Source organism: Elephas maximus, chromosome 21 (genome assembly GCF_024166365.1).
Source record: "Elephas maximus indicus isolate mEleMax1 chromosome 21, mEleMax1 primary haplotype, whole genome shotgun sequence".
NCBI classification, from domain to species: domain Eukaryota; kingdom Metazoa; phylum Chordata; class Mammalia; order Proboscidea; family Elephantidae; genus Elephas; species Elephas maximus.
Genome location: NC_064839.1, coordinates 7,896,766 through 7,919,933, shown reverse-complemented (window position 1 = coordinate 7,919,933; position 23,168 = coordinate 7,896,766). Strand labels below are relative to the sequence as shown.

The 23,168-nt window shown below is 46.1% G+C and overlaps 1 protein-coding gene across 3 annotated transcripts in view; it reads right to left on the bottom strand.

Annotated features, from left to right (window-relative positions):
* ABCC11 (ATP binding cassette subfamily C member 11) overlaps positions 1 to 23,168 on the bottom strand; it is a 95,953-nt gene that overhangs the window by 14,198 nt on the left and 58,587 nt on the right. For all 3 annotated transcript variants that reach the window (XM_049864924.1, XM_049864925.1, XM_049864926.1), the window contains exons 17-24: positions 22,998 to 23,087; positions 19,370 to 19,473; positions 17,238 to 17,435; positions 12,771 to 12,997; positions 12,510 to 12,647; positions 11,571 to 11,757; positions 3,637 to 3,726; positions 1,718 to 1,907 (exon numbers count right to left, since the gene is read on the bottom strand). In XM_049864924.1, the coding sequence (XP_049720881.1) occupies positions 1,718 to 1,907; positions 3,637 to 3,726; positions 11,571 to 11,757; positions 12,510 to 12,647; positions 12,771 to 12,997; positions 17,238 to 17,435; positions 19,370 to 19,473; positions 22,998 to 23,087 (1,224 nt within the window). The remainder of the gene's footprint in view (positions 1 to 1,717; positions 1,908 to 3,636; positions 3,727 to 11,570; positions 11,758 to 12,509; positions 12,648 to 12,770; positions 12,998 to 17,237; positions 17,436 to 19,369; positions 19,474 to 22,997; positions 23,088 to 23,168) is intronic.

Here is a 23,168-nt window from a genome sequence, read left to right as displayed (position 1 = left end):
ATCGGATGGAGGTTACAAATGGAGCCTCTGGATCAAACCAAGCCACATGTCTATTTTATTTCACACACAATGTTACTGTTACTTTTAAATTCCTTGACAGCATTAAAAATTCCAAAGATCCTACATGCAAAAATTCAAATTTCAGGCTTCTGTTGAAAACTCAGCAGAATTGACAATGCTGGGCCCCATCCCCCAGGTCACAAGCCGCTGGAGCTGAGTATGGCTGCTGCCTTCAGAATGGACAGTGCTCCCATTTGCCACATGCTCTCCCACCCCCTGTCACCACACCTGAGGCCCATTTCACTCATCATGTTACCTGCCAGGCCCTGAAGGCATGTGAGTTTCCAGTCCCTGTGAGGGTAGAAGCTGCGTCTTGCTAGCCTTCATGTTCCCTGAGCCTGGCACACGTGATGTGCTCAGCAAGTATCTACTAAATGAACACAGCCAATGGACTGAAAGCTTCTCTACGTGAGATCCCAGCCCTCTCCCTGGCAGGTGAGAAATAGCAGGGGAAGAACACAAAAAGATTATATCTGGATGTCCTTCACCTTGTGGTAGAGAAAGTGCTGCAAGGGTCCAGAGGAGGCACAGACCCGTGAAAGCTTGAGTCATCCAGGGCACCACCTGGAAAGGCAACTCTGGGCAACCCCCTCAAAGCAAAGGAGAAGCAACTCACAGATGATGTAGGTGCATCAGCTCACAGGAGTCAAGAATCAAGTCTGAGCAGTGTCTCTGAACAATGCAAAGAGGGGGCGGGGTGGTGTTTGGGACTGGCCTCCCAAAAGTGATAGAAGGGGAAGGGAGGGAAAGAAGTCAGAAAGGAGAAAGGTGAAGGGGAGGAGGAAGGAGGAGAAGGCAAGGCTTCTATGTGGTTGGAAACAGCTCAGTCATGGTGCTGGGAAACATAGGCAGCATAGGTGTTGCATAACAACCAAATCTCTTACATGTTGGGTTTTGATCCTGGTTGGAAACAGGCAGTCGTGCCCTGCTCAAAGATGGTGGCTGACTACTCGGCTTTTAATGTGTATCGCTCTCTACCAAAAAAAAAAAAAAAAACCCATTGCCATTGAATGGATTCTGCCTCATAGTCTCCCTCGTAGAGCTCCTGAAAATTTCCTGGTGCAGGAGATTGGGTTATGGCCATCTTTGAGCAAAGCAACACTGCTCATTTCCTACCAAAAAAACCAAACTCTCTGTTTGCTATGAAATACATACACTACTCATGTTTCCTTCAGCCATGACCTCACCGTTCAGGAGGCTGATAAGAGAGGTCTATGAAGGGAAGGGTAGAAGGAAAATGAAAACTCAGAAGTCCCTTGTTGCCCCTGCCCTTCACCTTCCTAGAGCTTCCACATGAACGCACTGCCCCCGGCCTAAAGTGCTCCTCTCCTGGATTCTGGTCCCTCTCCAAGTCTCAGCTCAAACGTCACCTCACAGCCCAGGCCACAAGGACTCAGTATAACACCAGGGTGCTTCTTTCCTTCATGCCATCGCCACAGCCTGTAATGATCTATTTCTTTATTGGGTGACTTATCATCTGTTTCCCCAACTGGAATTCCATGAAGGAGGGGCCTTGGGGTTTGGGTCACCACACTAGCCCTGGGCCCAGCACAGAGTGAGGACCCTATAAATACTTGTCAAGAACATATGCCCCAAAATAAATCTGGAACCCAAAGGCCAGAGGATAGGACAGAAATGGCCTGGCCACTCAACTCACCTGAGCCCGTCCTTCCCACGATGCCCACCACTTCCTGGCTGCGAATCGTCAGGTTGATGCCATCAAGAACAATAGGGCTATTGTCTCGGTATTTGATCTGATAATCCTGGAAGGTGATTTCCCCATGCTGTGGCCACCCAAGGGGAGGGCTCACGTCTTCCACATTCCAACAAGCCTCAGGGACACAAATCTCATTTTTAAAGAAAGAAAAAGCAATCAATAGTTGTCATCCATCTTGGCCCATCCCTGCCGACCCACCGGCCTCAGGTGTTGTGGTGTGACTCACCCAGCCTGCCCAGCACTGTGGTCAAGCCCCCTGCTGTGTGACTAGAGGAACCCCAACAGGTCCCTGTGCTCCAGAACATTCCCTTACTCTCCTGAAATGCTCATAATTTTCTCCCAAAAGAATGAGTAGCCCAGAGGGCTGGCCCCTCATTATAACCTGGAGCACTTTTTCTAGTTTATTCTGTGAGGCTCTACAGAGACAGAATCCAGAATAATGCTACTGAGGGCAGCAGAGCTAACCCATCCAAGAGGGTGTTTACAGCTCAGCACCCTTGCTCAGCCTTTATCCCTGTCTATCCTCAGCCTAGGAGGTAGGCACTTTTAGATTCCTTTCACAGGTGAGCAAATATGCGCACAAACAAGTTAAACGACTTGCTTAACATCACACAGCTTATGAGTGGATGAGCTGAGACTCACTCCCAGGTCGGCCTGACCCCAAGCCCACTAGCCTTTCATCAGGTACAGTTGGGCGTGATGGGAGGAAAGAACAGAGGAGAAGAAGCAGGGACTTCTGGCTGCACACCACAGCTCTCCTCTGCCTGGGCAATGTTACGGCAGCATCACTCAGTGTTCAATCAGAGCTGCTGCCACACAGCAGAGGCAGGAGCCTGGCGTTAGAGGCAGAGGGCTCTGCCAGCCCCTGACTGTGTGATCTTCAGCAAGATGCTCAACTTAGCCAAGCCTCAGTTTCCTCATCTGGATAATGGGAATAATAATTTAATCAACTTCATAAAATTGTTTTGTGATTCCATGAAATAATCTATATAAAGGGCTTAGCATAGTACCTGGCACATAGAAATGGTTCAGTCATAATAGTGAACAGTACCGAAGGTTTACTATGAACCAGACTCTGCTCTAAGTACTTCACACTGTGTATCATTTAATCTTTGAAACAACCCAATGAAGTAGATACTGTTCTCTTTCCCATTTTAGGGATGGGAAACAGAGAGGATGAATAAGTTGCCCAAGGTTACACAGCCAATCCAAATGGCAAAATTTGCACTTGAATTCGGCAATCTGACTCCAAAATCTGTGCCCTTAACTTCTGTGACATAAACAGAACCAATAACATAATAACAATTATTATTAGGAATCTCTGGGTGGCATAAATAACTAAGCACTCAACTACTAACCAAAAGGTTGGTGGTTCAAACCCACCCAGAGGTGTCACAGAAGAAAGGCCTGGTGATCTGCTTCTGAAAGGGCACAGCCTTGAAAACCCTATGGAGCACCACAGAGGTTGGCTAGTGTGCACACACAGCTCACCGTAAGTCAGAATCAACTTGATGGCAACTGGTGTGGTGCTTTGGTTTACAGTTATTATTATAACAATTATTATTGTCCAATTACTGTAACAATAACAACTACTTGCTGTTATTATTACTCTTGGGCAAGGTCTACCTCTTGTTTCTAAAACAGGTTATTCCCTCTGCATCAGCAATGCTCTGAGGGTTGTGGTGATGGTCAAAATGAGCCGATGATACTGAAGATCTCAGAGAGGTGGTACACAAAGGTCCTGGGTAGATGGGGAGGAGGGCCCTGGGGTGGGGTGCAGAGGCCCCAGAGGGTATGCCCCATGCCTGGATGTGCAGCCTTGCAGAGCTTTCCACCCCAGACCCAGACCTGCACCCCACCTTCATGTACTGTAGCATCCTCTCCACAGCCATGAAGTACGCCTCTGTCTCCGAACCAAACCGGACAGTGGCCTGGAAGCTGGATGCCAGCTGGAACCAAGAGAAGCATCAAGAGACTCAACACTCCTGAAAACCACTCACTGCTCTTCCCTCACTCCTCAAACCAAGACCACTTCCCTTAGGAGAACTGAGCAGATGCCTCTGCGCCCCTCAGCCCACTCCTGAGTTTAGCTGCAGCTGTGGTGGGAAAACCTGGGTAAGGACCCCCTGACATCGCTCCACTCCAAGCACTCTCCCTTTGCTTTCTTTCTGCTTTTTCTCCCCCAGAGCATCTGAAAGTTTGGGAGCAAGTCAGCACTATGGCATAGCAGGTGGTGCCTGCATAAGGGTTTGTGTGTGTGTGTGTGTGTGTGTGTGTGTGTGTGTGTGTGTGTGTGTGTGTGTGTGTGTGTGTCAAAGGGAGGAAAGCTTAGAAAGAGGGAGACAGAGAAGGAGAGAGGGAGAGATTGATTGAGAGTAAGTCCTATGGAAAGATTTGTCTCTTTCTAGCTGTGGGAGCATGGGCAAGTTAGTTCAACTCCCTAAGCCTCAGTTTCCTGATTTGTAAAATAGGAACAATAATGTTGTTGTTAGGTGCTGTTGAGTCAGTTCCGACTCATAGCGACCCTACGTACCACAGAACGAAACACTGCCCAGTCCTGCCCCATCCTCATGTTCGTTGTTATGCTTGAGCCCATTGTTGTAGGCACTGTGTCCATTCATCTCATTGAGGGTCTTCCTCTTTTCTGCTGACCCTGTACTTTGCCAAGCATAATGTCCTTCTCCAGGGACTGATCCCTCCTGACAACATGTCCAAAGTATGTAAGATGCAGTCTCGCCATCCTTGCTTCTAAGGAGCATTCTGGTTGTACTTCTTCCAAGACAGACATTTTCATTCTTTTGGCAATCCATAGTGTATTCAATATTCTTCACCAACACCACAATTCAAAGGCGTCAATTCTTCTTTGGTCTTCCATATTCATTGTCCAGCTTTCACACGCATATGATGTGATTGAAAATACCATGGCTTGGGTCAGGCACACCTTAGTCTTCAGGGTGACATCTTTGCTCTTCAACACTTTAAAGAGGTCCTTTGCAGCAGATTTGCCCAGTGCAATGAGTCTTTTGATTTCTTGACTGCTGCTTCCATGGGTGTTGATTGTGGATCCAAGTAAAATGAGATCCTTGACAACTTCAATCTTTTCTCTGTTTATCATGGTGTTGCTCATTGGTCCAGTTGTGAGGATTTTTGTTTTCTTTATGTTGAGGTGTAACCCATACTGAAGGCCGTGGTCTTTGATCTTCACCAGTACTTGATTCAAGTCCTCTCTGCTTTCAGCAAGAACGGTTGTGTCATCTGCATAACGCAGGTTGTTAATAAGTCTTCCTCCAATCCTGATGCCCTGTTCTTCTTCATATAGTCCAGCTTCTCAGATTATTTGCTCAGCATACAGATTGAATAGGTGTGGTGAAAGGATACAACCTGACGCACACCTTTCCTGACTTTAAAACACTCATTATCCCCCTGTTCTGTTTGAACAACTGCCTCTTGGTCTGTGTACAGGTTCCTAATGAGTACAATTAATGTTTTGGAATTCCCATTCTTTGCAATGTTATGCATAATTTGTTATGGTCCACACAGTTGAACGTCCCTGCATAGTCCATAAAACACAGGTAAACATCCTTCTGGTATTCTCTGCTTTCAGCCAGGATCCATCTTACATCAGCAACGATATACCCTCTTCTGAATCTGGCCTGAATTTCTGGCAGTTCTGTGTCGATATATTGCTACAGCCACTTTTGAATGTTCTTCAGCATAATTTTGCTTGTGTGTGATATTAATGATATTGTTAGATAATTTCTGCATTTGGTTGGATTGCCTTTCTTGGGAATAGGCATAATATGGATCTCTTCCAGTCGATTGGCCAGGTAGCTGTCTTCCAAATTTCTTGGCATAGATGAGTGAGCACTTCCAGCGATGCATCTGTTTGTTGAAACATCTCAATTGATACTCCACCAATTTCTGGAGCCTTGTTCTTCACCAATGTCTTCAGCGCAGCTTGGACTTCCTCCCTCAGTACCATCAGTTCCTGATCATATGCTACCTCTTTTGTTCTTCACCAATGTCTTCAGCGCAGCTTGGACTTCCTCCCTCAGTACCATCAGGTCCTGATCATATGCTACCTCTTGAAATAGCTGAATGTCGACTAATTCTTTTTGGTATAATGACTCTGTGTATTCCTTTCACCTTCTTTTGATGCTTCCTGCGTCATTTAATATTTTCCCCATAGAATCCGTCACCATTGCAACTCAAAGTTTGAACTTTTTCTTCAGTTCTTTCAGCTTGAGAAATGCCGAGCATGTTCTTCTCTTTTGGTTTTCTATCTCCAGCTCATTGTACATGTCATTATAATACTTTACTTTGTCTTCTTGAGCTGCCCTTTGAAATCTGTTCACTTCTTTTACTTCATCATTTCTTCCTTTTGGTTTAGCTGCTCGATGTTCAACAGCATGTTTCAGAGTCTCCTCTGACATCCATCTTTGTCTTTTCTTTCTTTCGTGTCTTTTCAATGACCTCTTGCTTTCTTCATGTATAATGTCCTTGATGTCATTCCACAACTCGTCTGGTCTTCAGTCATTATTGTTCAATGCATCAAATCTATTCTTGAAATGATCTCTAAAATCAGGTGGGATATAGTCAAGGTCATATTTGGCTGTCATGGACTTGCTTGGCTTTTCTTCACCTTGAGCTTGAACTTGCATATGAGCTATTGATGGTCTGTTCCACAGTCGGCCCCTGGCCTTGTCTTGACTGATGATATTGAGCTTTCCCATCGTCTATTTCCACAGATGTAGTCGATTTGATTCCCATGTATCCTGTCCGGTGAGGTCCATGTGTATAGTCACCGTTTATGTTGGTGAAAAAGGTATTTGCAATGAAGAAGTCATTAGTCTTGCAAAATTCTATCATTTGATCTCCAGCATTGTTTCTACAACCAAGTCCATATTTTCCAACTACTGATACTTCTTTGTTTCCAACTTTTGCATTCCAATCACCAGTGATTATCAATGCATTCTCATTGCATGTTCTATCAATTTCAGACTGCAGAAGCTGATAAAAAATCTTCAATTTCTTCATCTTTGGCCTTAGTGGTTGGTGCATAAATTTGAATAATACTCATATTAACTGGTCTTCCTTGTAGGCATAGGGATATTATCCTATCACTGACAGCGCTATACTTCAGGATAGATCTTGAAATGTTCTTTTTTTTATCTTGATTTATTTTTGTGATTTCCCTGACTGGGTTGACATCCAATTGCTCTGTCCAGTGTTCTAGTCTTGGGTTGATACCTGATATTAGTGATTTTCTAACCAAAGAACTCCCTTTAGTATTTCTTGTAGTTTTGGTTTGTTTTTTACAAATTCCCTAAACTTCTATTTATCTGGAAATGTCCTAATTTCACCTTCATATTTGAGAGACAGTTTTGCTGGGTATATGATTCTTGGCTGGCAATTTTTTTCCCTCAGTGCTTTATATTAGTCAGCCTGTTGCCTTCTTGCCTGCATGGTTTCTGCCGAGTAGTCCGAGTTTATTCTTATTGACTCTCCTTTGTAGGTGACTTGTCGTTTATCCCTAACTGCTCTTAAAATTCTCTCTTTCTTTTTGGCAAGTTTGATTATGTCTTGGTGACTTCCTTTTAAAATCTACTTTATGTGGAGTTCAATGAGCATCTTGGATAGATATCCTCTCATCTTTCACAATATCAGGGAAGTTTTCTGCCACAAATCTTCAACAATTCTCTCTGTATTTTCTGTTATCCCTCCCTGTTCTGTTATTCCAATCACTCATAGGTTACTTCTTGTGATACAGTCCCATATGATTCTTAAGGTTTCTTCATATTTTTTAATTCTTTTATCTGATTTTTCTTCAAATATATTGGTGCCAAGTGCTTTATCTTCAAGTTCACAAATTCTGCCTTCCATTTGCTCAATTCTGCTCCTCTCACTTTCTATTGAGTTGTCTATTTCTGTAATTTTATTGTTTATCTTCTGAATTTCTGATTGCTGTCTCTCTATGGATTCTTGTAGCTTATTAAATTTTTCATTATGTTCCTGAATAACCTTTATAATTTCCTCAACTGCTTTATCTATGTGTTCCTTGGCTTGTTCTGCGTATTGCCCGATTTCCTTCCTGATGTCTTGAAGGATTATGTATATCAATCTTTTGTATTCTGCCTCTGGTAATTCCAGGAAGGCACTTTGATCTAGACGATCCCTTGATTCTTTTTTTTTTGAGAGCTTGTTGAAGCAATCATGGTCTGTTTCTTTATGTGATTCGATATTGACTATTGTCTCCGAGCCATCTATAAGTTATTGTATTAGTTTATGTTTGCTTACTGTATCGTAGCTTCTTGCTTTGTTTTCTTTTGATATGCCCAAATGGGTTGCTTGAGAGAGCTATCTTGATTATTTTCACCTTTGAAGCTGTGACGTCCTGTCCCCAGATGGCTAGAGCTGTTATCAGATATATCAGTCTAGGAGTCCATTCACTTTTCTTGTACAGATTCAGCTCAGGTGTCCAGGTAACTGGCCATCAAGTGTGTGGTCAGGCTGTCTTACAGTCTTAGAGTGGCAGGGGTGATTGGTGTAGGTACCAGTACCTGGTTGCAGCAGGGGGTCACACACTGAACAAGGCAGAGGGCTGAGAATCATCCCCCAAGTGTCTCTGAAGAAAGCACATCCCTCTTCCCTAGAGTGTACAGGTGGGTGGGTTCTGCAGATGGAACATGGGCACCCAACACTTTTGGTTGTAAGGCCTGGGAGGTACCAGTTATCCTTGGACCCCTGTCGCAGGTGGCTGGGTGACCCAAGTGGAGCTACCAGTCCTTAGGCCCCTGATGTGGTAGGTGAGGACCCTGTTTAATAGGCAAAGCAATGTCAAACATCAAACACCCACCTCTCCACCACACAGCTGAAGCAGTTGTAGTCTGCCAACAAGGGCCTATTCTTCTGTAATAGGCCCACACAGATCCATGCAGTGGGGAAAGGTCTTCAAAGTCCAAGGACCGTTCATGCCTGGACAAGAGCTGCTTCTGTCCTGAGCTTCCCAGGTTAGTGGAGCTGGCAAATTATCTTTTCTCCCAGTTGTGAATTTATTCCTACTCCAGGGCTGGGAGGATGGCTCCAGGCACTCAACAGGGCCTATCTCAGGCCCAGGGAAATCAACAGCCACCGAAGCCGGCTTGGGGGCTGGAGGTGTGGTAAAATATATGCCAGTACTTAGGTTTTGCCGAGAGCACCATTCTTCTCTGGTTCTGGAGGTGTGAGTAGGCTGTGCAGCTGGCCGCTTCTCCCTGAGGAAACTGCGGCCTAACACTACCACCAGCCTGCCACAGCCCCTCCTGGGAATGGTACCTAAGGGATCCTGGTGATTCAGGTCTGGCAATTCCTCTCTGCTTCTGAACGGTCTCTCTCTCCCCCTGCCGCTCAGTCCATTTTCTAACTTTGCCTTTGATGTTCAGGGCTCCTAGGTTGTCATAAGTATAATTGTTTCGCTTGTTTTTTCAGGTCTTTGTTGTAAGAGGGGCTCGCCGGAAGCAAGTGGCTATTCCACCATCTTGGCCCCGCCTCTCTAGAAATGTTCTTTTTGAAGATGAATGCAACACCATTCCTCTTCAAATTATCATTCCCAGTATAGTGGACTATATGATTGTCTGATTCAAAATGGCCACCAGTCCATTTCAGCTCACTAATGCCCAGGATATTGATGCTTATGTGCTCCATTTCATTTCTGACAATTTCTAATTTTCCTAGATTCATACTTCTTACATTCCGTGTTCCAATTATTACTGGATGTTTGCAGCTGTTTCTTCTCATTTCGAGTCATACCACATCAGCAAATGAAGGCCCCAAAAGCTTTACTCCACCCACATCATTAAGGTCGACTCTACTTTGAGGAGGCAGCTCTTCACCAGCCATATTTTGAGGGCCTTCCAACCTGGGAGGCTCATCTTCTGGCACTATACCAGACAATGTTCCACTGCTATTCATAAGGTTTTCCCTGGCTAATTCTTTTCAGAAGTAGATTGCCAGGTTCTTCTTCCTAGCCTGTTTTAGTCTGGAAGCTCAGCTGAAACCTGTCCTCCATGTGTGACCCTCCTGGTATCTGAATCCAGTGGCATAGCTTCCAATAACACAGCAACACACAAGCCCCCACAGTACAACAAACTGACAGACACGTAGGAGTTTTTGCCCATAGAATCAATCCTTCAATATTGCAATTGGAGGCTTAGATTTTCCTTAGTTCTTTCAGCCTGAGAAATGCTGAGCTTGTTCTTCCCTTTTGGTTTTCTAACTCCAGGTCTTTCCACATTTCATTATAATACTTCACTTTGTCTTCTTGATCCACCCTTTGAAATCTTCTTTCATCTCATTTACTTCATAGTTGCTTTCTTTTGCTTTAGATACTCGACGTTCGAGAGCAAGTTTCAGAGTCTCTTCTGACACCCATTTTGTTTTTTTTCTTTTCCTGCCTTTTTAATGACCTTTTGCTTCCTTCATGTATGTTGTCCTGGATGTCATCCCACAACTCCTCTGGTCATTAGTGTTCAGTGCATCATATCTATTCTTGAGATGATCTCTAAATTCAAGTGGGGTATATTCAAGGTCTTACTTGAGCATGGTGAAAATTAAATGAAGGAAGCACAGCAATACACTGAGGGCTCAGTGAATGCTCTCATTAAATCCAGTTGGTATCATACTCATCAGGTGTCTGTGACTGAGCACTGCACAACCCACTCCTACCTGCCGGTGGAAGGTTCTGCACACCCACGTGTATGTGTAGGAGTGTTTCTGTGCATACGTGTGCCTGATGCAATGGGCTCAACAAGGAGCTAGGCATGCCCCTTAGCATGTAGAAATAATGTCTGATCATTGGGGACTGATGGAAAGCTCGGTGAGTCATACATTGGATCTCAGGCTGTTAGAAAGAAAGCCACATGACCCACAGAGAGGACGGGTAATGAAAGCCCCCAGGGGTGTGTGCACTGGACCTGCATACCCAGGGTTCCCTGAGGCAGCCCTGGGTGGACAGCACTTCCATGGGTTTCTGTGGACAATGAGCCTTATACAGACCTCCCTCTTTGTGCCCCAAATGCCCAGTGCAGCCCTGCATGGAGGAATTTGGGCCATGTTTCTCCAAGGGAGGTACACAGACCAGCTACATCAGGATCCCCTAGAGGACTCATCTTTAAAATTAAATTCCACCCCCACCCCGGGGCTTGACCCCTAATCTCTACAGCAGTGCTGCCCCAAGTGTGGACCTCCTGTAGGCCCCTCCCAGACAGGCTGAGTAACATCTCCAAGGACGGGGTAAAGGAATCTGTGTTAAGTCTTATGCACATGAAAGTCTGAGAAGCCCTGCTCTAGAGAAGCCTGCATTTTTAATGACCTACCTAGTCATTCACAAAAGTTTGAGAGCTGAATCAGGGTATGAATAGTGAAATAAAAAGACATTAGCCAGGAAACCAAGAATTCAGGTTCTCGTCCTGGCTCTGCTTCTAAAAATCTGTCCATTTCGACAACTCTTCCCCTCTTTGGGCCTCAGTTTCCCCATCTTCACAAGGGTTGGGCTCTGTTGCCTATGAGATCCCCTTCAATCCCAATGATCCATCATTTCATTAAGTACCTTTAAATAGAGACTTCCCAATTCAGAGGTGACATCAGGAAATGGAGCAAAGAAGAATTATTCAGCAGGCTAAGCACATAGCTCAAAAGATGGCTAAAACCCAAGGTGTAATTAAAGTCCCATGGACCCCTGAGTCTGCTCAGAGGCAACAGGCCAGGGGTAAGCACAGCCCACGAGAGCCCTGGTTGTCTAAGGGCCCTCTCTCACCTGCAGGACAAGGCTGATAGTCATGGCTTTATAGGAATAGGAGGCAGAAGAAATGCCAAAGGCCACGAACAAGGCTACAGTCAAGGTCACCAGATTGGTCATGATCTCAAGCCTCAACGCCACCCAACGTGTGGAAGACAGAAACAACAGCTGGTAGTTACTCTGTGCATCAGTCAGCCTTTTAAACCTGAGAAAAAAGCACAACTTGGAGACACATATGTGTGTCTAACCCAGGCTTCCCATGTTCTTCTACCAGCCTCATTGATTGGTTCAGGGGTGGGTATGTTGCCTATTGGGTCAATGAGAGCCAATAACTACAAGGATTTGTGAGTGAGTGAAGGGAAGAAATTTCTCTAGTAGGATGATGGGAGAGCTGACACTATTGCAGCCACTTTGCTACCATGAGGGGACCCTGGGGCTGCCATGGAGTCTCCAAGGTCCTGAGGATAAAACGTCATGGGAGGCATAGCAATAAAACAGAGACAAACAGAGTCTTCTGCATCAAGCCTCACCTGAATTCAGTCCTCCCTCTAGAATCTTCATTTGCATGAGCTAATTTAAGCATCTCTGATTTTTGCCTAGTCTTTTCTTATGAAAATTTTTATAACTTTAAAAAAATTAAAAGGTTGGTTTAATGCATGTCTGTGTATCTTCCACTTAGATTTAGCAATTATTAATATAATTGCTAATTGTTTACATCTTTCATATCACTTACATTTTTTATTCTTATGAGCACCATAAGAATGGAGAGGATAGGGACCTTTGTCCCCATTTTACAGATGAGACTCTGGAGGCTGAGAGAAGCAACTGGAATAAAACAAAGTTCTAGCGAATGTTTCTGAAGATGATGCTACTCCCAGATGTTCTGTTTCCTACCTTCCCACTCCCCGCCACCACCACAGCCCCCATTGTCCTCAGTTGGACAAGAGAAGGACTTACTGGCTGAGGAAGTCTTCAGTTTTCCCATAGACATGGATGGAGCTCAGGCCATGCAGGAAGGTGAGGATGTGGGAGAGAAAAGGAGACCGACTGTAGCTCTCCAGTCTCTTGAACACCCTGATGGCCCTTTTGGACATCCTGCACCAAGAGTGAGGATGAGTGACCTGGACCATCCACCTCTGGGACTATTCAGTTCTGGGTTGGTCCCAGCCTCACACCCCAAGTCACAACCCCACTCACAAGCAAAAGGAACCCACTCACTTATAAAAAAGAAGGCAGACAACGGCAAGTACGGCTGCAATCGCCAGGCTATACACAGACAGCACAGTGATAATCAGCAGGGTGGAGACCACCGTCAAAAATATAAGCAGAAACTCTTCAGCAATAACGGGCAAGATCTGGTCCAGCTCGTTCAAGTCTCCCGCAAAGCAGTTCAAGAGTTGGCCCACTGGGGTTGTGTCAAAGAAACTCATGGGGTAGCGGAAAACCTGCGAGACAAAATTCATCCGGACCATTTTTTTTATGAGTAGCTGCAGACATTGCATGGGACTTGAGGAAGGTGCTGTCACCCTTAGACTCTGCAGGGCTGCAGGAAGCAGCCAGAGGGGGCTCCAGGGCAGGCAGCATGGAGCAGTGGTTTGGAACATGGGCTCCAGGGCTGCCCCGCTCCTCCTCCTACTGCTGTGTGACCTGGAGGCAGTTACTTAATGCCTCTGAGCCTCAGGGCCCTGATTTCCAAAATCAAGATGGTAATGATGCCCTACAGTATAGTGGCACAACTCTGCAAATATACTAAAATTGTATAATTTGAATTGTATAACGTAAAAGGGTGAATTTCACGGTATGTGCATTATGCCTCAACAGAGTTGGTATTTGAAAAAGGGAAATAAGGGGCACGGAGTTTCCCAATCTCAGGGTGATGAAAACATTTTGGACACAAATGGTGGTAACGGTTGCACTGTTGATGAGTGTGATTAATGGCCCTGGTTTGGGCACCTGACAACGGTTCTGTCGTGAACACCACAATGAAGGAGAGAGACAGAGACAGTGTAGTGAGCGTGCTTAGAGCAGCATCCTGCCCCTGGTGAGCATCCCGCCAACACTAGCTCTTATCTCCTGCACATAGGCCCATAATGGCCAAAGACTAGCACAGCGGCAGCAACTCCACTGCAGCTAACTAAGATGCAGACGTTCGGGCCAACTGCCCCTGAGAAGGGTCCCCAGGTGGTGCAAATGGTTTGTACTCACCTACTTACCTAAAGGTTGGCGGTTCAAGCCCACTCAGTGGTGCCATAGAAGACAGGCCTGACAATCGGCTTTAGTTAAGATCACAGCCAAGAAAACCCTATCAAGCAATTCTACTCTGTAACACATGGGGTCGCCACGGGTCAGGACTGACTCACGGCAACTACTCTGTAACACATGGGGTCGCCACGGGTCAGGACTGACTCATGGCAACAGGTTTGGGTTTTTGGGGGTTTTATGGCCTCTTTTTAGGTGGCATGTCCAGTGGGCTTGAGGCCCTTTGAAGGTCAAAGAACTTTTCAAACTGAAAGAACCCTAACAAAATTGTCTCGTCCAGCACCTTCATTTCACAGATGAGGAAGCTGAGGCCCAAGGAAGGAGAGACGGCTTAGTGACTTGCCCAAGGTCACTCAAACAAACAATGGCAAAATCATGGCTGGAATGGGACTCCCCCCCACCACCAAGTCCTCCCCAACCCCCAGCACAGCCACGCTCTTCACAGAAGGCATTCTTAAAGGCTCACAGAGCCCACTCACAGACCACCTTCATTTCCCCATGTATTTCTCAAGTTGTAACACAAGAAAAAGAAATGAACAGAAGTTAATAGTATGTTTGTTTGTTTTTATTAAGGCTAAAACTACTGGAAGGGTGAGGGAGGGTGGAAAGAATTGGGGGAGCGTTTTGACAATTAGTGACTGGAGCCCCTGGATGGTGCAAGTGGTTAACATACTAAGCTGCTAACCGAAAGGCTGGAGGTTCAAGTTCATTCAGAGGTCCCTCAGAAGAAAGGCCTGGCAATCTACTTTCAAAAACCAGTCACTGAAAACTCTATGGAGCAGAGTTCTACTCTTACACATATGGAGTCACCATGAGTTGGAACCAACTTGACAGTACCAGGAAAACTAGTGAAAACTTGTACCACGAAGTGTCCCTTAAAGTAGCTGTCACTGCAGGTGCCTGGACACTGCTGGCCAAGTGTAGCCCACTGTCATTCTGGCTTGCTAAGTGATGGGGAGGGGATAGCGAGGGTCAGAGCTTCCTTGCTTAGGAGCTTTCTTGCTTTTTCTGCCTCTAAAATGTATTTTATTTTATCTCTGGAATCGTTTGTCAAATACTTGAGCTAGAGCAGTCAGCGCCGTCACAATCATTGTGAGGGTTCAAGGGGTAAACAGTCACTCCCTGAGGACTCTGCACACCTGAGGGCCAGGGGCCAGTGGGGAGAGTGGGCACAGGAGCAGCTGGCCGCAGCTCAGCTGGGCAGCTGTGGTGCGAGTAAGCGGTCTTTGCGGGAGGCCAAGGTCACCTGAATTAACGATGAGGGAAAACAGGGAATACACGGGAAAGTGATTCTCACGGCCTCCTATGGGTCGGAGTAATTCAGAGCTTTTGTTTTGTTTTGCGTGTTGCTGTTTTTTGGAGTTAAGTCAATTTTCTCAGAGATTTGTCCTTTACTTGTGATTATCTAAAACTATTAAGGTACATTCAAAATCAGTAAATCCATGAAAGGAATGGGAAAGGGAAAACATTTTAAATATGAAATACTTTTTCTTTAACAGGAAGGAAACGTGAACATTTCTCAAGATGATAATATCAAAAATCACTTTGAGGCCTGGGCACTGGATATTTCTAGAATCACGGAGTGTGGAATCAAAAGAACCCTAGAGACCATCTTGTTGGGGCCACCATCAAGGGCTGACAGAGTACCAGCATGTGGAAGAATTTTCCTCTCCTGCTTTCTGATTCCGACAAGCCAACTGCTTTCTCCGCGCTGTGGGGAAATGCCTCCACCTCAGCATCCCGAAATCAGGACTCTTAAGGGCAATACGATTTCCATTCGATCTAGGAGGAATGAGAGGTCCCCTCCTCACCTCCCGAAAGACTCTCTCAGAACCCCTACTCCATGCCTCCATGTCCAGCTTTCCTGAACTCCTCCCAGTTCCCAGAAAACACTCTGCTTTTGTTCACCTCCAGCCTTAGTCTTGAGCTAAATCCAACTCAACCTTCAAGTCTTAGCCAAGAGGTCACTTCCTCCAAGAAGCTTTCTTGGACCCTTCCCTTTCCTCTGCTACTCCTAAGTCAGAGTCAGGAGCCTCTTCTCTTATGTTCTCCTGGCCCTGTATCCTGCGCCCTGTGGTAAACTGGCACACTGTATGACAACAGCCCATTTGCCTGTCAGTCTCCCCACTGGACTATAAGCCCATGAGGGCGGGAACCGTACGTGCATCGCTCAGTCATTACTGTAAGCCCAAAGCCCAGCACAGAGCCTGGCACATAGTAAGTATTCAATTAATATCTGATAAGTGAGCGAGGGAAACCTGGTGGCATAGTGGTTAAGAGCAATGGTTGCTAACCAAAAGGTGGGCAGTTCGAATTCATGGGGCAGTTCTACTCTATCTTATAAGGTCACTATGAGTCGGGATTGACTCATCAGCAACGGGTTTAAGTGAGAGATAGAAATGAAAATTCCAAGAGGTAAGATGACACCACAGACAATTTGGCATCTAAGCATGACACACGTGGGCAAAATTCTCAACATCTTTGGATTTCCTTTTTCTTTGGTGGCGTAGTAGTTAAGTGCTACAGCTGCTAACCAAAGGGTCAGCAGTTCGAATCGACCAGGTGCTCCTTGGGAACTCTATGGGGCAGTTCTACTCTGTCCTATAGGGTCACTATGAGATGGAATCAACTTGACGGCACTGGGTTTTGGTTTTTGGTTCATATATAAAATGGGAATAATAATACCACTTCAAAGGGAACATGGGACGATCATAGTCACTCTGTAAGTGACAGTGCTCAGCCAACAGAGGCCAGCGTTGGTATGGCCATCCATCCACCAACAAGGGACCCTGAGCTCTTAGGATTATACTCTCTGCAGCAAGACAGCTTCCCCGCATCACCTCATTCTCTGGCCTCCTCCCTACCCACCCAGTGAAGGCACTTGCAAAAAACTTAGGCTCGGTACACCAGTGTTCATTGCAACGCTATTCATAATAGCCAAAAGGTAGAAACGTTCTGATGTCCATCAACGGGTGGATGGATAAACAAATCATGGTATTTATATACAATTTAATATAACTCAGCCACAAAGAAAAATGTCCTAATATATACTATGACGTGGATGAACCTTGAAAACATTACGCTGAGTGAAATAAGTCAGTCACAAAAGGACAAAGAGTGTGTGATCTCACTTATATGAAATAGGCAAATAGAAACCAAAGCTTATTAGTGATTACCAGAGGCTGGCGGGAGGGGGGGGTGGTGCGGTCAGTTACACTTTAGGGGACACAGAGTTTATGTTAGCGGTGGGGAAATAGTTCAAAAAGGATAGTGACAATGTATTATACAATATCACTGAATTATACATGCAAAAGCTGTTAAGCTGGCCAATGTTTTGTTAGGTATATTTGTGCCACAAGAGTGACCAAACAAGCCAGGCAAGGTCAGGGCTCAGCCTGTGGCCACGTCCAGCTCCTCCAACCCTACCTTGATGACGAGCTTGTTGTGCAGGGCTGTGGACGCCTTCCTCGTGACCTTGGAGAAAAAGTACGAGGAACAGATCCCTATGCAGAATAGGAGCAGAGTGCTGAGGCCATACACCAGCTGGTAAAACAGCAGCTGCGGATTGTACAGCAGGTCAGCCGGCTCTGCATTGGTCCCGTTGCTCTCCCGACTGCCATTGGTCTTCAGGAAAGAACGACCAGTCAGACCATATCAGTCCAGGGTGAAATTCAGTGGGAAGAAAACTCCTTCTGCCTGGGGCCACATAAGATTCTGTGGCTGGTACAATGCGAACCGCTATGTTAAAACCTCTCTGCTCCCTGCTTTTGCTACTCTCCCTTCTTCTCTATCCTCACTGCCGAGGCTCTGGATTAGACCCTCATTGTCTATTCCCTAAGAATCAACTTTCAGCAACAGGTTTGATTTTTGTTTTGTTTTGTTTTTTAAGGAGCCCTGTGGAGCAATGGTTAAGTGTTCAATTGCTAACTGAAAGGTCAGCTGTTGAAACCCATTCAATGGCAGTACAGGAGAACCACCTGGCAATCTGCTTAGATAAAGACTACAGCCAAGAAAACCCTGTGGGACAGTTCTACTCCATCACATAGTCTCATCGAGTCGGAATCAACTCCATGGCACCCAGCAACAACATCCATCCCCTGGACCACTACATCAGCAGATTAATGGGGCTGTCTCCCTGACCCCTCCCCCAAGTGTTTCCCTCCACCCCATGGTCCCTCCACCCAGGAGTGATTAGTCTACGCTCAGCACTGCTACCATCATGACTTCCGTTTGTCCCTCTTTAATGGGTCCTGACCCCAAGGCAGCCTGCATCCTAATGCTGCTGCTTTTTTCCGTTCAGGGTAGAAAACAACTGGATAAATTAGTTCACTCTGTGCGGTACAGGGAGTCCCTGGATGGCACAAATGGTTAAGCGCTGGACTACTAAACAAAAAGTTGGAGTTCAGATCCACCCAGTGGCACCGTGGAAGAAAGACCTAGCTATCTGCTTTTGAAAATCCTATGGCGCAGTTCTACTCTGCATACGTGGGGTCACCATGTGTTGGAAACAACTCAACGACAACTGGTTTGATTTGGTTTATGGCGTCAGAAGTCTGAGTTGGTTTCCCGTCCATCATCATCCCTGCCACTCTTTTCCATCATCCCCTGTGATGCAGGCAGAAGCTTGGGAACTGGATGTCAGGTTAGAGGCCTCCAAGGAAAGCCACTCACAGGAAATTTCAAACAGAAGAGGAAGAAGTGATTATACCTTCGTGTCTACTAGGGGCAGGAGCATGGGACATGGAGTTTGTTGGTGGCTTTCAGGTATCTTTCTGAGAAACACCTACTTCAATGCGGCCTGCTGCTGAGGTCCCTGGTGGCTGCTTCCCTTCCCTCCCCCGACCCTTCTAATGGTGTATAAGCCTCTAGCTTCCTATAGAAAATCTTTTCCAACTCTAAATAGATTGTCTCTGGTTTCCAGACCAAGTCCTGCCTGACATGTGACTCAAAAAGTTAACTGAATGGGGCATTTGGGAAAGCATGGTTAGATTCAGAGCACCAAGTTCAAATCCTAGCTCCTTTACTGCTTATCTACATGATCTACCCTCTCCAGGCACAGTTTCCTCATACGAAAAATGGAACACTGATACCTACCTCAGAATGTGGTTGGGAAGATGAATGAAGTAGCCTGGCACACAGTAGCTTCCCAGCTCCCACACCCAGAAGTGCAGGGGCATATTTTAAATAAAGCATATTGAGGAAGCAAAGCTGGATCCAAAGGGATACAGTCACTAACATGGAATGTAAAGCATTCTTGGAGGCCTGTTCAGGGATAGAAGCCTTTTAGGTGCCTCCCAACCAGACTGAATAGGTGACGACCCATTCTGTAAATACGAGGCCAGAATCCAGAGAGAACCCTGGTGTCCTGGCTCCCAGAGCTTCTCTTCAGAGCAGCTTTTGCGAACTCAGCAACGGCAGGCACTGAGCTTGCCATGTGGGCCCCTAGCCCATGCTCTGGCCCTGGTGGGAAGAAGACAGGAAGCACCCCAAAAAGAAAGATGCAACCCCACTCCACGCAAGCCCACAGAAACACACCCCATCCCCATCATGACACTCACCCCTGAGCCCTGCTCCAACCAATAGCTCAGCCACCAGGAGGTGAAGGTCAAGAGGGAAATGCACATCACCATGAGAAGGCAAACCATGATAGAGGCCACATAACCTGGGAAGGGAGACGGAGGTGATGCTGAACAATACCTGGGGCCATGGCAGGAGGTGAGGCAACTATTGACAAGGCTGCTCAGCCATCCTAGGTCCTGAATCCTTGGGTCTCCCTGATCTTTATCCACTTTGGACACCTTGAGGCCTGGGAAAAGCTTGGTTCCAAGATCAGAGAGCCCTGGGTTCAAATCCTGGCTCAACAACTTCCAAGCTGTATGACCCTAGGCAAGGTACTAAATGTCAGTGGCTGCCCACTTCCTTACCTGTGAAATAGTGATGGCCAGGCCAGCTCCCAAAACTGCTCTGAAGACCGTGAGAGATCAGCCTGGCACATAAGCAGCACTCCAGAGAAGTTAGTTTCTCTTAGGCAGGACCCAAGGATTCAGTTTTTAAAATAAGTTACCATGTATGCTGTGTCTACCATGTGCCAGGCATGGTGCTAAACACACCTCCATATCCATTATTTCCGAGTAAAGCATTGCTGTCCCTACTGACTTGCTCCATCACACAGAGCTGCTGAGTGATGGAGCTGGGATTCCAACCCTGGTTTGTTGGGGTCATAAAGTCAAGAGTGGGAAAACCCAGGCTGCGTTCCTCCATTAGCACCTGCCTCTTGCCCCAGCACTCCACCTAACGACACAATCTGTGTTCCATGCCCACATTCCTATTGCAGAATTCTACCCTTCCTCCAAGGAGCCACCAAGGACCACCTCTTGTTTGATGGCATCTAAGACTATGCCTGGCCACAAAGCTATTCTCTATCTGGTGGATGTAAACGTCCTAATTCTCCAGCTTGATTATGGGCCTGGGTCTTGGAGGACTTATATCCTGTCCCCTCCAGAGCTTGGTGCAGTGCCTGGCACATAGTAGGTCCTGTATAAACACATGTAAGTTGGTTGCTTGATGAATTCATGCATTTCACAAACAGTTGAAGTTCTCCTGCTGCAGCCAGGCCCATTTTGGAAGGGTGGGGCTGGCAACCCCCTTTGCACAGCCTACCTCTTCTTCCTCAGACAGGTAGAGAGGGGACACACCTTACAGAAGTTTAGGTTCCAAAGTCAATGAACAGTAAAAATTGGCATGCAATCAAAGTTACTCTGGGAAATCTCTTAAATTGCTTAAAAAATACAGTACTATATACCTGGTTTTGTATTCACAACATTGTACAATCATATGTGTACCAATTTATAAATGTATACGATAAGGTACACCATTTAATAAAGTAGCAGCTTTGAACCATCTACTTACTGTCTGCCTTAAGAAATACATTTTAAATTGCACCTAATACACACCAGAATAAAAGTTTTGCCAAAAATCAATGCATGCTGATATTTTCTATTCTATTCTATTTTGTTCTGTTCCATTCCTTTCTGTTCCATTCCATTCTGTTCCGTCCCATCCCATTCCATCCTATCCCATCCCATTACACCCGTCTTATTCTATCCTATTCTATTCTGTGTATTTCTTTGAGTGCTGTTCACAATCCACCAATGGGTCAGCATCCACAGTTTGAAAAACACTGAAATAAAGAGTACACATGAAAGCATAACTTTCGGAATCAGCTCTGACAGTAAAATTACCGAGTATGGTTGGGTTTGTGCAAGGTAAGCCCGCAAACGGCATGGCGTCTCTGTACCAACTCGCAGGACCTCTGTGGTGCGATGAATTACTTGATATTGCCTGTCTAGTTTTTTTTTTAGCCATGCTCTTTGTGACTCACACAGTGATGAAGTGGGGCTGTATAAATAAGGTATATGGAACCTGTGATGGTTGGGGTTATGTCTCAACTTGGATAGGACATGATTTCCAGTAATCTATGGTTGTCCTCCATTTTGTGATCTGATGTAATTATCCTAATTGCCCTTCATTTTACGTGTTGTAAAGCCTGACCTCTACATGTTAATGAGGTAGGACTTGTGTGGGGTGTATCTTGAGTCATACCCATGCAGGAAGGCGTGACTCCATTCCCACCCTTACTCAAGTTACACCCTTCCCTGGGGTGTGGCCTGCATCCAATATATACATGTGCGTGCCCTGGCAGGGCTCTCTCTCTCTCTCTCTCTCTGACTTTGGATAGCACATCCAGTTTGTTACTGTCTGACTTTCAGTTCTTGTGACTTGAGCCAGAGGCCCACCATTTGACCTGCCAAATCTGGGATTTGCCAGTTTTTGCAGTTCCATGGGCTGGCAACCTATCTGACTTGATTCACCAGCTTCTGCAGCCTTGTTAGCCAGCAGCCTGTGGTCTGACCTGCTGGTTTGGGCTTGTCAGCCTCGGCAGCCATGTGAGTTGCAAGAAACCTACGCCTCACACACGGGTTTGGAAACCCCCAGCCTCTACAACCCTGGGAGCCATTTCCTTGTCAGGTTTGTGATTTGTGAGTTCTGGGGGATGTTGTGAATTATGGAACCCAAAGATGGAAGGGAGAGTACTGAGAGGAGGAGGAGGAGTTGATGTTAGAGATGATAGAGTGGTACAGCAATTTGGAAAAGTTGGATATTTGGGACATCTTCGTAGGAACCAGCTTCATAGGAACCAGCTTCATAGGAACCAGCTTTGTGCCCATCCTTATAAAAGAAATTATTCATTTACTTATTCCAATGATTTCTCAAGAACTAAAACTGACTTTGTCTACGCAACTTAGAGGGTCTTGTTGTTAACATTGTTAGCTGCCTTCTAATCAACTGGGGTGGGGGAAAGACAGAGAGAGAGAGAGAGAGACCGATGACTGAGGATCTCATTACCACGAACAAAGAACAGCCAGGACTGGAGTGTGTCCATTGGACCCAGGATCTCTGCAAGGAGAAGCTCCTGGAACCAGGAGACCGAGAATGAGAGAGAGAGAGCTATAACACTGAAGATGGTGGGAAGTGGCAACAAAGAAACAGTAGCAGGAGAGACCAGCAGGAGATGGTGCAGTGGGCTTCCTGGCCTACGGAATGAGAAAGCTGAGTCTCTTCTGGCTGAGGCTTACTGGCAAAGTGGGGCTCCTCAGGGCACTTAACAGCAGAGCTAAAAGTGCTTTGTAACACTTACTCCAGCAGGGCAGAGGCCAAGGGTCCAGAGAGAGACCTGACTGCAGACACACCTGAGAAGAGGTTGCCCTGATCTAAAATTATATTCTGAGTGCTCCTGAACCTGAATTGTAACCTATTACTGCCCTAATAAACCCCATAATTGTGAGTATTGTCTGTGAGCTCTTTGTGGCTATTGCAATGAATTATTGAATCTAGCACAGAAGTAGAGAGTGCCATGGGAGGGACGATGGTGTCAGAATTGGTAAAGATGGTGGCAAGAGGAGGCATGTGCAACCTCTGCTTCATAGGAATCTGCCTTGGGCTGTTGATCTTGATTCTCCTTCCCACTTATGAAGTTAGAGGACGTCAGACATGACCCCCATGCCATTTTTACTCCTCACAGGCACATCCAGGCCAAAATGCTGCCTGTTCCAATTGAACCAGCTCGGGGGCAGGACTGGTCTGAAGGAGCCCCTGGCCTGGCATGGGACAGTTGACAGACTGTACCTCCAGCTGCCTGGATGTAGTAGTGGTAGACACGCCAATTCATGGAACCTTCTTCCATCTTCTCCTTCTTTGTGAGCTGATTCTCCAGCACTGGGTGAGGGTAAAAGAGGAAAAAAATGGTTATGCTGCCCAACCACCTGTATCTTTGGGGATCAAGGAGAGTCCTGGCAC